This window comes from Onychostruthus taczanowskii, unplaced genomic scaffold (genome assembly GCF_017590055.1).
Source record: "Onychostruthus taczanowskii isolate IOZ18803 unplaced genomic scaffold, ASM1759005v1 scaffold342, whole genome shotgun sequence".
Taxonomy (NCBI): Eukaryota; Metazoa; Chordata; class Aves; order Passeriformes; family Passeridae; genus Onychostruthus; species Onychostruthus taczanowskii.
In genome coordinates, this window is record NW_024500817.1 from 14,185 (window position 1) to 14,793 (window position 609).

Sequence of the window (609 nt, forward strand, 5' to 3'; positions counted from 1 at the left end):
GTCCCCCCAATGTCCCCAATCCCCCCAATGTCCCTGCTGTCCCCAGTCCCCCCGCTGTCCCCGCTGTCCCCGCACCCACGAAGTCCCTGGCGGCGCGGGCGGGGTCCGGCTGCTGCCGCCAGCGGCGGGGCCAGCCCAGCAGGACGGCGTTGGGGCGGAGCGCCCCCAGCCCCACCCCCTGCACGAGCGCCGCCAGCCCCGCCCCCACCTCGGCCGTCACCAGCACCTGCACGAAGCCACGGGCACCGGCCTGCGACAGTGCCACCCGCAGCGCCTGGGGACACGGGGACACGTCAGGGACACGCGGACAGCCACGGGGACAGCGGGAACAGGGACACGGGGACAGCAAAGGGACATGAGAACAAGGACATGGGGACAGGGAGAGGGACACGGGGACAGCGGGGACAGGGACATGGGGACACGTCAGGGACACAGGGACAGCCACGGGGACAGCCACGGGGACAGTGGGGACAGGGACACGGGGACAGCGGGGACACCGTCAGGGACAGCCCAGAAGGACATGGGGACAGGGTCAGGGACAGGGACACCCCCCAACCCCCACCCCAATACTCCCCCATGACCCCCCCATGACCCCCCCATGGACCAGTA

General features: G+C 71.8%; 1 protein-coding gene across 1 annotated transcript in view; it reads right to left on the minus strand.

Moving 5' to 3' along the window:
* Window positions 1-589, minus strand: part of LOC121339393 (solute carrier family 12 member 4-like) — an 8,175-nt gene extending 7,586 nt beyond the window's left edge. The window contains exons 1-2 of the mRNA XM_041411136.1: window positions 563-589; window positions 76-274 (exon numbers count right to left, since the gene is read on the minus strand). Of these exons, the coding sequence (XP_041267070.1) occupies window positions 76-274; window positions 563-589 (226 nt within the window). The remainder of the gene's footprint in view (window positions 1-75; window positions 275-562) is intronic.
* Between the last annotated feature and the right edge of the window lie 20 nt (window positions 590-609).